This window comes from Marmota marmota, unplaced genomic scaffold (assembly GCF_001458135.2).
Source record: "Marmota marmota marmota unplaced genomic scaffold, marMar, whole genome shotgun sequence".
Lineage (NCBI taxonomy): Eukaryota > Metazoa > Chordata > Mammalia > Rodentia > Sciuridae > Marmota > Marmota marmota.
Window position 1 is genome coordinate 21,928,261 of NW_025999900.1, and position 15,403 is coordinate 21,943,663.

Sequence of the window (15,403 nt, forward strand, 5' to 3'; positions counted from 1 at the left end):
AATCACTTCCGGAATTACTAGGAATAATTTCTGAACTTATCGGCAGACAGAGTAACCGATCCATAGTTCAGAACAAAAATCATACATACCTTAAAGCTCATTCTTCTGTAACCACTTAGACTGATTCTTTCCTTGCTTTCAGACAAAATTTTCTCAGTTAAAATTCTGCTTCTTTGAACACTCTGTGATTAAAAGATAACTTTTAAATTATCTTGTGAAATACATTTAAATGCCTGTGATCACTGTTACTTCATAGTACAACATTATTTATTATTACCAACATTTTAAAAACTATAAAAGAGGTAGAATTCTAGAAAACACTTTCTAAAGATGCATTAATGTCCAGCTATGGCCTCAATATTTGGCCAAAACCCACAGTTTGGCTTCAGCATTGGACCTTAGCCAAATGGATACAACCGTATTATTTCTGGCATCCTTTATCTTGAGTGATCGAGGATCATATGTTTTCATAGGTTAGCACTGAATTTATTTAGCATATTGACATGAGGATTATGAATAAGACATATTATCTAGATTTATGGTCAATAAATGACTATTCATTTTCAAACACAAGAAAGCATTCTAAACATGAATTAGAATGAAAATTTCCTTCAATGTTTTATACTTTGAATTCTATCCAATGACTAAATTGTTATACACACACACACACACACACATACATATATACTCATTCTACATATAGTGAGTCAGAGGAATGTCTACAATAATTATGATTATTAAGTGTGCTACTTCTCTTATAATGACTTAAATATACTGAAAAAACTAAAAGGTCTAAATCTGACAGCCTGGTAGATTCATGATTAGGTGGATTCATGTTAAACCATGCTGTTGCTTTACTTGTTTGCTGAAATTCTTAGGTCCCAAAATCTAACATTTCAAATTGAAATAAAATAAAATAATCATAAAACATTTAAAATTAAATATAAGTATCATGTAATTATCACTGACAATGGATAAGGCTATGGGTAACTTAGGGATCAACAGCATTGAATTTTTATTCATCCTTTTATGCTTTTTGAATTGTTTGATTTTGTTTTGGCACCTGGGATTGAACCCAGAGGCTCTTAACCACTGAGCCACATCTCCAGCCCATTTCTTATATTTTATTTAGAAACAGGGACTCACAGCAAACTACATGTTGCTTAGGGCCTCAGTTAGTTTCTGAAGCTGGCTTTGAATTCGCAATCCTTCTGCCTCAACATCCCGAGCCACTGGGATTACAGGTATGTGCCACTGCACCTGACCTTATGTTGTATTTTTAGGAAGTAGCTATAGTACAATTTAAGGTTAAGCGAATTAGTAAACATAACAGAAAGGGACTTGGATGCTTTCATCATGACTCTTCATTGACAAATACATGTTGTCATATGCTTGTGCAAGATATTACAAAATGATGAAATAGCCAGTATTACATATTTAAAATGATACTTTTAATGAAATAAAGACAAAACGCTTAACACCATATTTTATGACATCAAAATAGCAGAACTTATTAACAGTTAATGGTTATTTTAAAAAGAGAATATAGTTCATATGTTGGAACTTTGGAACTTGCTAAAATATTGTCCAAGAGTACAATTGTAGTTTTGTTTGCATGACATGCAATGCAAAAATTTATCATCAGATCAATGCATGCTCATGACCTCTATGTGCAAGCCACCATTCTAGAGGCTGCAGCAATGAAAAACAAAGTGCTGGTTTCATAGAGCTTACACCCTGTATGAAGGACAGACACAATAAACATGTGTAGTTGATCTTTATTATTTGCAGAAATCAACTTCTGTAAACACTTGTGAGTACTGAATTAGTGAGCAATGCTTGTCAGCAAGTGAGTATCTGGTTTTCTTCACTCATCAATACGTTACCTTATTTTATGAGTTTTCTATTTAAATACACCTTGTTTAATATATATTATCTACTCATTACCAATGAACTCATGACCTATAGCACTAGAACTTATGCCTGATTGAAGCTGATCCAAAATGCTTTTTTTTCTTTTTGAAGCACACTGCAGCCTTCTTTCACTTAGGAACACTTGCCAGCTCAGCTCTTCAGCACCATGTCTGGGGACTGTTTTTAAACACACTTGACACTTCACATATGTGTTGAAACTGAGGACTTGTGTCTTTTTACATTGTATTTGTTCTTTCATTCATCAGATAAATACATGCTGATCATCTCGATGTGCAAGCTGGTATTCTAGAGGCTGGGGGTGCCACAATGAATGAGAGCACAGTTGCTGCTCTCACGAAATTTACATGAAATGTGAAGTACAGGTATGAAGACACGAATTGATGTGAATATACTTTGTATACAACCAGAAATATGAAAAACTGTGCTCTATATGTGTAATAAGAATTGTAATGCATTCCACTGTCATGTATAAATTAAATAAATTTTATATATATATATNCTTTGTTACATTTCTTTGTTTTTGACGTGTTGTATAAATAACATATGGCTAATTTGGCCTTACAAATAATTACTTTGTGATTTCTGTCTAAAAAATTCCATTTTGTCTTTTGTTAAAATGCCACTATTTTCTTTAGCAAAATAATTTCGACATTTTTAATGGCAAGGGCTATTAAATACTTAAGAAATTTAACAAGTAGCATATGAATGAAATTCAAAATATAAATAGGTTAAAATTTGCTTTTTAAAAATTAGAGTACATATGTTTTTATAGCTAAATACAACTTTCTATTCATAAGAACCAAGAGTCTTGGAAGACTGGTCTGGTTTCTTTCTGGTGAACAGAACTCGTGAGTTTGAGCCATCTCCTTGTGCCAGAAATCTTGTTGGATCATTTTTCTCCTGAAAATGGGGAATGAACAACCTCCAGTATTGATTTTCTTTTGGACCACCTTTCCAATGGGCTATGCCATGATCACCAGTTTATACTAATCCCATTCTTGCTATAATTTCTACTTTTTTTCCCAGACAATTTTGCCTACTCTCAATGTCCTATAATCCACACTTTCCTATAAAATGCATGCCCATACTTTGTAAACAAACATAAGTTTAATAAGCATTGTATTCATCTAACATTCCCTCCTGTATCAGTTCAAGTAAAAGCATGTGTGACCAGTAAAGAATAAAGAAAAAGGAAATAGGCAGGGGGACCCTCCCAACAATGATGCCATTTGGACATCTGAGAAAGGGGATGAGAGAAGGACCACAGAGCAGTTCTGAGAAAGATCTAAGTCTGAGCCAAAGTCGCTCACAAAAGCAATCCCACATCAAGCAAGAATGCATCAGTTCTAGAAATGACTTTGTGCTCCGTCCTTGGCTAGAAGTAGCTGAGAGTAAGCATGCTCCTCTTAGAGTGAATATCATGGCAGATCTCCAGGACAGCACCTAGAGGCTGGCCGTTAAGCATGCTCCTCTTAACAGATTCTCCAAAAGAGATGTGAGCAGCATATTCCTGATGCCACACCTACTGATGTAAATTTATAGTCATCCATCTTTTGCATCAAAGCAATCTTTTTATATACTCATATTTTTAACCTTACCTTTTTAGCTCATGGCATCTTTATATGTATCTTTTACTTAAGTAAATAAAAACATGAGACTGTGCAGAAAAAAGAAAAGAAAATGCAAATATACACGTTAATCTTCCAAGATTTTAAATATACCATACACTTGGACCAGAAATTCCAAACAAAAACATGTGTGTAATATATATGTTCAAGTATATTTTAAAAGAAAAAAAAATCAATAGGAAGAGCAGGAAGAAAAGATTAACATTAAACAGATACATGAGGTGGGATGGAAAGGGAGAGAAAAGGGAAATTGCATGGTAATGGAGGGAGACCCTCATTGTTATACAAAATTACATATAAGAGGTTGTGAGGGGAATGGGAAAATAAACAAGGAGAAATATGAATTACAGTGGATGGGGTAGAGAGAGAAGATGGGAGGGGAGGGAGGGGGGATGGTAGAGGATAGGAAAGGTAGCAGAATACAACAGTTACTAATAGGGCAGTATGTAAAAATGTGGATGTGTAACCGATGTGATTCTGCAATCTGTATTTGGGGTAAAATTGGGAGTTCATAACCAACTTGAATCTAATGTATGAAATATGATATGTCAAGAGCTTTATAATGTTTTGAACAACCAATAAAAAAAAAAAAGAAAAAAAATCAAGATGCAGAAAAATATAAATTGGAATTCTATATGTGTAAAGACATCAATTTGCATAGCATAAATGACAATGAAAACATCAGAATAGATACAATTAAAAAAATGCACTTACCAGTGGTTAACTTCAGGGAAAAGAGAACTAAAAGATGATATTTAAGTTGGGAAATGTTCTATGCCATATATATCTTTATTTTTGAATTTCATTCATATGCTACTTGTTAAATTTCTTAAGTATTTAATAGCCCTTGCCATTAAAAATGTCGAAATTATTTTGCTAAAGAAAATAGTGGCATTTTAACAAAAGACAAAATGGAATTTTTTAGACAGAAATCACAAAGTAATTATTTGTAAGGCCAAATTAGCCATATGTTATTTATACAACACGTCAAAAACAAAGAAATGTAACAAAGAAAGGAACAAAATTAAAATATTCCTAGATACAAAAAAAAATAACATAGGAATTAAAAAATTATAGCAGAATTCAAGTGTTAAATAGGCCAAATTGAGTTACTTAAAATTAATAGGAGACAAAAATCTATAAATTCATAACTTTAAAATTCATAGTAAAGATAAAATGATTTCTTATCACATTAAGTAAACATATGGAGAAATGGACAAAACACAGCTTCATTCAAAACCCCCAATTAATCAAAGTCTTTAAGATCAAATGGAAGAAATAAACCACTTAAAAATGGACTCATATTATACAACAGTCAAAGCTATTGTTAATTCAGCACTTGTATTTATCAGGCAATACCCTATACAGTCTCTCATTAAATTCTCAGGACATCCACTTTACAAATAAAAAACTGAGACTTCAACACACCAACCTCTGTGGGGCCCAAGCGCACAGTAGGCCTGGTCCACCCCTTTCCCAGTGGGGCAGACACTCCCCAGAGCCTAGCCTCTGTTGCAGGACTGCCCTTTCTGATCAGTGGACTAGGCAGGAGCCAAGATCCAGCCCAGACCATCCACACCAATCCACATGGGATTCAGGCTCTCAACCACTGTGGGAGGTCAAGCCCAGTGGCTCAGATCCACCCATTCCAACTTAAGCAGGACCCATATCTAAGATGCAGTAGCATTCATTGAGGGACACCAGCAGGGTCTGGAAGCCCAACATCAAGGTGAGGTACAGACAATCTGCACGGGTACTAGAAGAATATAGGGAAGAAACTATCTCAGATCCACACTGCAAGAAAGGAAGATGCATAGACAGCATGAAAAAACAAGGGAGGAAAGTGCCCCAAACAAACCATGACACTATAATAACAGAACCCAGGGACAGTGAAGTTGATGAAATGTCAGAGAAGGAGTTCAGAAGGTTCATAATTAAAATGATCTGTGAATTAAAGAATGACCTAAATGAGCAAATACAAGCAAAGGTTGATCACTCCAACTATGAGAAGAGAGAGCAAATACAGGTAACAAAAGATTACTTCAAGAGAGATACTTCAAATGTATGAATTGCCAAGATCATTGTAATGTCATGTATAGCTAATAAAAAATTTAAAAAATTAAAAAATTGATAAAATGATAGCTTGTTGGAGTGTAAAAGTTTATGCTGGAATTAATAATAAATTTCTGAATAACAAAAAGAGAGAGAGAGAGACTCAGGAAAAAAAAAACAGTCACAAATCCTTGAAATGAAGGATGCAATAAATCAAATAAAAAACTCAATAGAAAGCATAACCAACAGACTAGATCACTTGGAAGAAAGAATGTCAAATAATGAAGACAAAGTATACAATCTGGAAAATAAAGTTGTTCACACAGTGAAGGTAATTAGAAATCATGAAGAGAACATCCAAGAATTATGGGTCAAAAGACCAAATCTAAGAGTTATTGGGATAGAGGAAGGCACAGAGTTTCAAACCAAAGGAATGCACAATCTCTTCAATGAGATAATATCAGAAAATTTCCCAAGCATGAAGAACAAATTGGAAAACCAAATACAAGAGGCTTACAGGACACCAAATGTACAAAATTACAACAGATCTACACCAAGCAAATATACATTATAATGAAAATGCCTAGCATACAGAATAAGGATAGACTCTTAAAAGCGGCAAGAGAGAGGAATCAGATCACATATAGGGGGAGACTGATTCGTATCTCAGCAGATTTTTTAACCCAGACCCTCAAAGCCAGGAGATCATGGAAAGATCAAGCTCTGAAAGAAAATGGATACCAACCAAGAATCTTATATCCAGCAAAACTAAGCTTTAGATTTGAAAAACCTTCCATGATAAACAAAAGTTAAAAGAATTTACAACTAGAAAGCCTGCACTATAGAACATCCTCAGCAAAATATTCCAAGAAGAGGAAATGAAAAACAATGATGAAAATCATCAGAGGGAGGGATTACACTAAAGGAAAATCTAATCAGAGGAGAAACCAAGTCACATTAAATACCAAAAATAAACAAAAATGCCTGGGAATACAAATCATGTCTCAATAATAACCCTGAATGTTAATGGCCTAAACTCATCAATCAAAAGACATAGACTAGCAGATTGGATCAAAAAAAGACCCAACAATTTGCTGCCTCCAAGAGACTCATCTCATAGAAAAAGACATTCACAGATTGAAGGTGAAGGATTGGGAAAAATCATACCACTCACATGGACTGCAGAAGCAAGCAGAGGTTTCCATCCTCATATCAAATAAAGTAGACTTCAAACTAAAGTCAATCAAAAAGGATAAAGAAGGACACTACATACTGCTCAAGGGAACCATATGCCAACAAGACTTAATAATTATAAATATATATCCCCCAAACAGTGAAGCAGCTATGTTCATCAAACAAACTCTTCTCAAGTTCAAGTGTTAAATAGACCACAACACAATAAATTTGGGTGACTTTAACATACCTCTTTCATCATTAGATAGATCTTCCAAACAAAAGCTGAACAAAGAAATTATTATCCAAAGGACAGGTTTGAAGACATGAATTGGTATAAATATACTGTGTATATAACCAGAGATATGAAAAATTGTGCTCTATATGTGTAATAAGAATTGTAATGCATTTTGCTGTCATATATAAATTTTTAAAAAAAACTGAGACTTCAAGAGACTAACAGTACAAGTTTACCTAGGAAATAAGAGGAATTCAAATCTAATGTTATCTGATTCCAAACCCTGTGCTCTGCTTAGTCCTGAACAATGTAAAAATGGTAACTATATATAATACCACTTAACTGGTAGATATTGGAATGTTTAGTAAATCAGAAAGCAAATATCAATAAATTCCAAGAAACAGGTATTCTAAAGAATAGATTTTCTTATGTTAGTAAAAATTAAAAATAAAATTTAAACAAAATAAATCCAACAAGTTTAAAAACTTTTTAAAACACTTTCCCACATAAGTGGTATATCCAGAAAAAAAAATGAGTCCTTCCAAGTTTTCAATAAGATTATTCCTATGCTATGTCAATTTAAGAATGTTTTAAAAGATAAAAGCAAGAATAATTCTGGTGGCAAAAGTCAACAAAGGAAAAAAAAATGCATGTAAGGATCCAGATTGGTATGACTACAGCCATCTTCATCTTAACTACCACTTTGCCCACCAGGGGACCCTGGCCCACATCTCAAGCCTTCAGGACAAAGTTGGTAAAAGAGTCAGTTGAGCATGCTATGCTGGCCACTGATGCCTAGACTGTTTTGCAACTGTCCTTTAAACATTTTAATAGTGTTTGAGAAAAATCAGGTATATTGGGGTTGGCCACAGCCCACTGTTATCTAGCTTATCGTATAAACCCCTTTTCCCTGCTTTGAGGTACAGTGACTTCCTTGACTTGATGCTACCTAAGACAGGCTTCTGTCAATAATTACACTTTGTACAGTCCTGGATCTGTCTGCCTTTTTAAAATTTTTGGTCTTGTGACACCTTCTACCTTTGGCAGTTTGTTATCATGCACATAATTCACCTGTGCATAAATATTAAAAATAAAAAAATACATGGCCTAGTAGAGCTCAACATAATATGCAATAACAATATACCAGGACCAAGTAATTGTAAAATAAAGATATTTCAATACTAATATTCTAAACATGTAGAATCAATAGGTCAAATATGAACATGATTCTGTGCCTGCCTTGTTTGCAGCAAAACTAAGAGGTAAATTCATGACCCCATTTCAAGAAATAGCACATGTGGATTGAATTTCTTTTGTATTGATTTTATCTCTGGCTTTGTTACGCTATTGTCCTTGTTATGTTTTCTTTCTTCATGACTTCTTTAATTTTTTTGCTTTGTCTGTTTTGGATATGTGTATTTTAGTAAGCTGACTAAAATATTGTGCAAATAAAATAATTCTAAATACCATTAATAACTGATGTACAGCCTAAAACAATAGCACACACCTGTAATTCCAGCAACTTGGGAGGCTGAGGCAGGAGTATCACAAGGTTGAGGCTAGCCTCAGCAATTTAGGGAGACCTGCCTCAAAATTAAAAATAAAAAGATCTAGAGGTGTAACTCAGTGGTAGAGCATCCCTGGGTTCAATTACCAGCACCAAAATGCTAGATGCCAGCCTAACCCATACTTCAAAAGCAATGGAATAATCTTCCAGTTCACTACTGTAAGGCGTAACTGAATATGATATACTGCCTATGAAATGGAGATAGGATCTTTACCTACTCAGCTGCTCAAAACATAAATGAAATCCCATGGCTCTTTTAAAATTTCGAAAATTGAAGGAGGCTACTAAACTGTATTTTCAATTCAGTGAATTCCTCAATAAATTGACCCCAGCATCTTTAAGACTACTTTTTAGTTTTGATCTGAGAAAACTGAATAGGTGTACCCATTGAGACCTTGCTAAGCGAACATGCATTTGTATGTTCCTTCCCACCACTTTGTAAATGTGGTCCCCTGATAGCTCTTCTAGGTTGGTTTGAAATGAAGCTTGCTTTTCCATGAAAGACTAATATGGAAACATGGAAGTTTTATGTAATTAGTTTTTCATTTGGTTTTCCAGCAACATCATAAGGACTTAACTGTAATCTATATAAACAATACTATTATCATTGCCAACAAGATTAATAATGATTCTTAATCACTATCTAATATCAGATAATAAATGCTATTCAATATTCATCAATTATCAAAATAAAAGTAAATGAAAATCCTTTAAACAACCCATATTACATCATATCTTGATTCTCAGTCAAATACAATATTCTTTCAAAAAGAAAACAGAATCTTCGTCTTGACTGGCTAAAGTAATATGGATAAGTATAACACTTTAAATAAATATATACATTAATTTTATCTTATAGAAATATATATAATTTTAATTGTATAATAATTTTATCTTATAGAAATATATATAATTTTAATTTTATAAGTATGCAGATTTATCTTTATACATATATATAATACATACACATAAAAATTATTTACATATGTATAGTTTCTATAGTGACATCCAATCAATTCTGACTGTGGCAATAGTTTTCTGACAAGTTACATAACAACTATCCAGTAAACTTTAATGCCATAAGCAATTATACGACCTAAATATTAATAATAACAGCAATAACAGAGAAAAGTTATTCAGTACATTACCTCATATTTTGGATATACAATGTCCCTCATGACACATTCTGGAACAGAGAATTTGGGTGCAGAAGGATTCCAAAACATCTTTGTAATTTCTGGATAAGCAGATGTCTTAGAAAATAAAATAGAAAAACCATTAGAAATAGTAACAAATGTTCCCTAAGATTAAAAAAAAAAACTCAAACTCCTGTCAAAATTGCTTCCAGTTGCTGAGAAAATGACCTGATTGGTTGCAAAGCCTCTGAAAGCGAGGGGAAAATAACTTTTCATAACCACCAGATTAGCAAAAAAATGTAAAGGCAGCAATACCAAGTGATGCTGAGGGGGTGGGGAAGTTAGCAGAACCACACTGGCAAATTGGCCATTTGAAAGTAGAAAAAGTACATGCCATGACATAGTGAATCCCACTGTTATGGTTTGGATATGAACTGTCCCCCAAAAGCTCACAGTGATACAATGAATGCAAGATAGGAGGAGAAATGATTGAGTCATAGCCTGGACCCAATCAGTGACCTAATCTCTGATGGGATTAACAGGGTGGTGGCTGGAGGCAGGTGGGGTGTGGCTGGAGGAAGTGGTTCATTGTGGGCGTGGCTATGAGGTATATATTTTGTATCTGGAGAATGGAGACTTTTTCCTCCTGCTTTCAGATCATCATGTGAGCTGCTTCCCCCTGCAACACACTCCACCATGATGTTCAGCCTCACCTCCAGCCGCAAGTAATGGAGCCTGCTGTCTAGGAATGGACCTCTGAAACCATGAGCCCCTGAAAAAACCTCTTCTCTTCTACAATTGTGGTCAGATCCTTTAGTCACAGCAACAAAAAAAAAAAGCTGATTAAAACACCCACCATCATGTACATCCATAAGAATGCGGTTCTAGGGGCTGTGGTTATGGCTCAGCGGTACAGCGCTCGCCCAGTACAGGCGAGGCCCTGGGTTTGATCCTTAGCACCACATAAAAACAAATAAATAAAATAAAGGTATTGTGTCCAACTACACCTAAAAATAAATATTTTAAAAAAATGGTTCTAATTAGGATAAGAGATATTCCATTCTTTCATAATTATATCAAAATTATATCAAAATGAATTCTAATGTCACATATAACTAAAAAGAACCAATAAAAGAAAAGAAAAAGTACATGTCACAAGTTATAGCAATTCCACTTACAGCTTATATTCTAGGCAAATCCTTACACACATACTTGGAGAGATATGTGCAGAATATTCACAGAGCATATGAAATAGCAAAAATAAAGTCCAATGTAAATGTCTATTCTAGAGAGATGAATAAAACTTGGCATACTCATATAAACACTATAAAGTCATTAAAATTATGATCCATAGATGGATCTTAGAAGCATAACATTGAGAATAACATAAGTTTCATAAAGATGCATACACATTTATAATTTATATAAAATACAACTAGAACACATAAAACTATGTTATTTATAGTTTAGGATCACAACTACAACTAGTAAAACATGAACTCATGGACAGGAAAGACCACCATTATAACAATAATTTTTTTTCTTTTTTCTTTTTTTTTTTTTTAGAGAGAGAGAGAGAGAGAGAGAGAGAGAGAGAATTTTTTTTTTAATATTTATTTTTTAGTTCTGGGCGGACACAACATCTTTATTTGTATGTGGTGCTGAGGATCGAACCCGGACCGCACACATGCCAAGCGAGCACGCTACCGCTTGAGCCACATCCCCAGCCCTATAACAATAATTTACCTTGGTTATGGAGGTAGAGAAATATAGACTTAATTGAGAGAACTTAATAATCTTTTATTTTAAAAAATATAAAGTAAGTATGACAAAATGTAAATATTTATGAATTCTTGATAACGTGTTCCCCAGATTCCTAATATTTTGGTTTCTATATTTCTCTGTATCTTCCAATGACATGATTCTATATTTAAAAGATTCCAAAAAAAAAAACTCCATCAGAAAACTTCTAGAACTAATAAATGAATTCAGCAAAGTGGCAGGATATAAAATCAACACCCACAAATCAAATGTGTCCTATACATCAGTGATGAATCCACTGAAAGAGAAATTAGGAAAACTACTCCATTCACAATAGACTCAAAAAATATATAATAATTGGAGGCTGGAGTTATGGCTCAGTGGTAGACTACTTGCCTAGCATGTGTGAGGCACTGGGTTCAATTCTCAGCACCACATATAAATAAATAAAGGTCCATCGACAACAACAACAAAAAAATTCTTAAAAGAAATGTAATACTTGGGAATCAATCTTTCAAAAGAAGTGAAAGACCTCTACAATGAAAATTACAGAACATTAAAGAAATAAATTGAAAAAGACCTTAGAAAATGGAAAGATCTCCCATGCTCTTGGATAGGCAGAATTAATATTGTCAAAATGACCTTACTCAACACCAAATAAACAAATAACCCTATCAATAAATGGGCTAAGGAAGTGCACAGACACTTCACAGAAGAAGAAACACAATCGATCAACACCAAATATGCAAAAATGTTCCATATCTCTAGCAATTACAGAAATGCAAATCAAAACTAATCTAAGATTTAATCTCACTCCAGTCAGAATGGCAATTGTCAAGAATATAAGCAACAATAAATGTTGGCAAGGATGTGTAGAAATGGGTACACTCATATACTGATGTGGGACTGCAAATTAGTGCAACCATTATGGAAAACAAAATGGAGATTTCTCAGAAAACTTGGAATGTAACCACCATTTGACCCAGCTATGCCACTCCTCAGTTTATACCCAAAGGACTTAAAATCAGCATACTACAGTGATACAGCCACACAATGCTTATAGCAGCTCAGTTCACAAGAGCCAAACTCAGGAACAAACCTAGGTGCCCTTCAATAGATGAATGGAGAAAGAATATATGGTATATATGCACAATGGAATATTACTCAGCCTTAAAGAAGAATGTAATTATGGCATTTGCAGGTAAACAGAGATGAAGAATATCAAGCTAAGTGAAATAAACCAGTCCCAAAGAACCAAAGTCTGAATGTTTTTTCTGATATGTGGATGCTAAATCACAACAAAGGTGGGGGGAGCCTTAGGAAAAAATAGAGGTACTTTGGATTAGGCAGAGGGAAGTGAAAGGAGGAAAGTGGGTATGGGAGGACAGTAGAATGAATTAGACATTATTACCCTACTTACATATATGATTACATGTGTGATTTTACATCATGTACAACCAGAGGAATGAGAAGTTATACTCCATTTATGTTTGATGTGTCAAAATGCATTCTGTCGTGTATAACTAATTAGAACAAATTCTTAAAAATGCAAAAAAAGTATCAATACTGGTTTATCAATTTTAATTATTTAAATTTTAATTTAATTATTTTAATTATTCAATTATTTAATACTGATTTATTAATCTTAATAGTGTATCAATATTGGTTTATTAATTTTAACAAAATACCTTACTTCTGTAGATATTATAAGTTTCCCAATGATGACAGATTCTCTCACAGTTCTCCAATCAAGGCCTGGGGAAGGCTGTGTTCCCTTCAAAGAGTTCTTTCTCACCTCTCCCCTAGCTTTTAGAGGTTACAGCCATCCTGACCTTCCTTGTCTTACAGATGCATAATTCCCATCTCTGTCTCCCTTGTCACCTGGCTTTCCACCCTGGTCTCTCCGTGTGCTCACATGCTAATTCTCCTTTCATAAGCACACTGGTCCTATTAGGTTTAAGGACCACAGTATATCCAGCATGATCTTAGCACAGGATTATTAAATACATCTGCATTGTCCCTATTTTCGGGGACCACTATTCAACCCATTATTATTATGTTAATAATAGGGGAAACAGGGCATACTGTCTTTGCAAGTTTTAAATCCAAAACTATTTTTTAAATTAAAATTTTTCATCTGTAAATTAGTGAACAATAAAAAGAAAAATAATTTGATAAAATAGTTGCAAGCAAAATAAATTGACAGGCATTCATGAAAAGAGCTTGAAGAAAATGTAATATTTTAAAATAATAGTTCCTTAAGAGCAGGGGATTATTGATAATTATATTTTTAGTGTTTCTATGGACTTTTAATACTATTTAATTGAATGATGCATTTTCCCAAAAATGATTTCTTTTGCCAAGAGAGAGAGAAAGAGAGAGAGCCAGCGAGCGAGAGCGCTCAAATCATTGTAAAGCATCAATTTTCAGGCACTGCTCTATGAACCCTTAATAGTAACATCTCGTGGAATGTGGCTGTTACACAGAATTTCTGGAGTAAAATATGAAGACCCAAACCCAGTAAAAAAAAAAAAAAAAAATTCACAATTAGAATGTGACAATGGATTTTGGGCACTTATATTTGTAATTAGAGATACACAGCAACCATCCCATACAGTTGGTCATATTATCCTCTTTACCAACAGAATATTTAGAGAAATGCAGATTTTGCAGTTGCCAGGTAATTTTGTCCAACAAATTAATTCAAAATTAAGCATCTTTTCTAATTTGTCCTCTGTTCTGCTAGGCACAGAGCATCACCCAATGGTGGGCAGACCCACAGCCCAGAAGTCCTTGCTTTAGGATGAGTAAATGCCTCCAAAAGCAGCTGACCACACGTCTTCCAGGGATCACATAGAAATTTGAAGGATTTCAAGTATTCAACTATGTCACATACAATATGATAATTCCTCCTGTGCAGCATTTTAGACTTCCAGCAGCTTTAGCATCTAGAGTAAAGTCAATTCCCAAAGTGTGAGATACAAGCTTTCAGGGGCAAGTTGGGTAGGGAGAGGTCATCACTGAACAAGAGGTCATCAGTGAACAACAGCACTTTGTTTTTAAGGCAATGTACTAATGCTTTTACAGGAGAGACTTGATCAAATTAAATTGGTAAAGAAACACTAATCATGGTAAATTAGTTTACCCTGCAATACTTAAAGCATTCTGAATTGTAGAAAAATGATTAGAAACAATGGGATTGGCAGCTGCTAGAACTTGGAAGGAAGGTATAGAATGCATAGTGAACTGAACTGCTAAAGCATCCTAGTTTAATTTAGTGTTTAACAGCACCTGTACTGCCCTAAGGTTATGTTACATATATTACAACCCAGTACAATAACTCATGTTCATATTGATGACTTAAGGCCAGAATATTCTATTCAGTGAAGCAGAGAGACATGTAAATTAATTTCAGAGGTACATTAAGATTCATATAAATGAAGCATAAGGCACAACACCAGTTTTCAAAATGTAATCTGAGACCCTGGAAAAGGTTACCTTGCCTTTTTCACTGTGTTGACATTTGCACTGATGGTGAAAAATATATATGTGATAGAACTGACAGTACCTTAGCATGAATCAAGGCAACAGCACCTTAAAAATACCCTCCAGGAAGCAGGAAAAATCATTAATGTTATTAAATTGCAATCTTTAAGTGTACATTTTTAATGATCGATGTGATTAAATGAGAAGTACACACAAAATGCATCTGCAGCCATGTTTTAGTCCACTTTTTTGCTGCTGTGACTAAAGGACCTGGCCAAAACAACTATAGAGGAGGAAATGTTTATTTGAGGGCTCACAGTTTCAGAGGTCTCAGTCCATAGACAGCTGGCTCCATTCCTCAGGGCTCCAGATGAGGCTGAACATCATGGCGGAAGAGTGTGGTGGAGGGAAGCATCTCACATGATGG

General features: G+C 34.3%; 1 protein-coding gene across 1 annotated transcript in view; it reads right to left on the reverse strand.

Moving 5' to 3' along the window:
- The window catches only part of Ttc6 (tetratricopeptide repeat domain 6), a 242,176-nt gene that overhangs the window by 97,796 nt on the left and 128,977 nt on the right, over positions 1 to 15,403 (reverse strand). The window contains exons 8-9 of the mRNA XM_048798678.1: positions 9,742 to 9,846; positions 90 to 182 (exon numbers count right to left, since the gene is read on the reverse strand). Coding sequence (XP_048654635.1) covers positions 90 to 182; positions 9,742 to 9,846 — 198 coding nt within the window. The remainder of the gene's footprint in view (positions 1 to 89; positions 183 to 9,741; positions 9,847 to 15,403) is intronic.